Source organism: Galeopterus variegatus, unplaced genomic scaffold, assembly GCF_000696425.1.
Source record: "Galeopterus variegatus unplaced genomic scaffold, G_variegatus-3.0.2 Scaffold4, whole genome shotgun sequence".
Taxonomy (NCBI): domain Eukaryota; kingdom Metazoa; phylum Chordata; class Mammalia; order Dermoptera; family Cynocephalidae; genus Galeopterus; species Galeopterus variegatus.
Genome location: NW_007726115.1, coordinates 1,277,019 through 1,278,168, shown reverse-complemented (window position 1 = coordinate 1,278,168; position 1,150 = coordinate 1,277,019). Strand labels below are relative to the sequence as shown.

The window sequence follows — 1,150 nt, the reverse complement described above, 5'->3', positions numbered from 1 at the left end:
GTTTTTTTTTTTTTTTTTTTTTTCCGATTCCACAGTATTTGGCTTGCATGCTTCATAGTTTGTGGTTTGGAGTCATGGCCATTTCTTTTTTTTCACTGGAGATGGACATTGGCTATCTGTTTTGCATTCTTTCTTGCTTGCAATGAGTTTTGAGGGAAAAATGAAAAGTAAGAATGTCCATTCACTGGTATGTTTAATAGAAATAGCTGGTTGTATGGAATTCTGCCCTCGGTCTTACTAAGTCTAAGACTGCCCATACTTCCATTAAGTTTAGAAGTTTCAGAGATGATGGATTGCTTTGTTTGTTCAACCACATAACAATGTTTTGATCAACTTCTTTTCTCCATTTAAATAACTTCTCCTTGCCTATGCACCCAGTGCTTCTGTCTCCACAAAGGAACTGCTTTCCAATGTAATGTAATGATGTATATCAAGAAAACATAACCTAAAATATGTAAAACTTTTCTCTTTTTTAAACACTTATTTAATACCATAGATGGTTTATCTTTGCAAAATTATCAGAGGTCTGAGTCTTGTGTTTATGAATTAGCCAAAAGGAGAAGAACTAACTTACATGAAGTACTGCACAGTATAAGTAACTTCAACTCCTTGTAGACCCTCTGGCGGATTCCATTGTAGGACATTCTTCATGTTTATGGATAAGAAGGTGATGTTTGTTGGTTTAGGCAAACCACTAGAGACACAGGGAACTGAAAAAGGAGTAGACAGGGATCAAGGTCTTAGTGGAGGAAAAGGAAAACATAATCCCTGTAGTAGCTAGTCTCCAGAGATGGCCCCCAGTGAACCATGCCTTCCAGTACTCACGGCCCTTGTGTTTCCTCCCAAACTGAACCTGAGTCGACCCTATGACTTACTTCAACCAAGAGAATGTGGCAGAAGTGGTTCTGGAACTAAACCATAAGGCAGTCTGGGAGCTTCCATTTCTGCCCTTTTGAAAGCCCTGAGTTGGCATGTAAAACAACAGCTAACCTGCTTGAAAGACATGCCGAGGGGTCATGTGAAGGAGAGGCTCAGTTGTCTCAGTGTCCCAGCAGAGCCCAGCCTTCCAAGTAAGGGGCCAGAATGAAGTCATTATGGTCTTTCCAGTCCCATACACCATAGACTGAAGCTTTATGAGAGACCCCAAATG

The 1,150-nt window shown here is 40.3% G+C and overlaps 1 protein-coding gene across 3 annotated transcripts in view; it reads right to left on the bottom strand.

Moving 5' to 3' along the window:
• Nucleotides 1-708, bottom strand: part of IL20RA (interleukin 20 receptor, alpha) — a 14,981-nt gene extending 14,273 nt beyond the window's left edge. Inside the window, exon 1 of one of the 3 annotated variants that reach the window (XM_008574262.1) lies at nucleotides 575-708. In XM_008574262.1, the coding sequence (XP_008572484.1) occupies nucleotides 575-651 (77 nt within the window). In that variant the 5' untranslated portion in view covers nucleotides 652-708. The remainder of the gene's footprint in view (nucleotides 1-574) is intronic. The other 2 variants (XM_008574125.1, XM_008574193.1) reach the window with 2 other exon arrangements.
• Nucleotides 709-1,150: the final 442 nt, after the last annotated feature.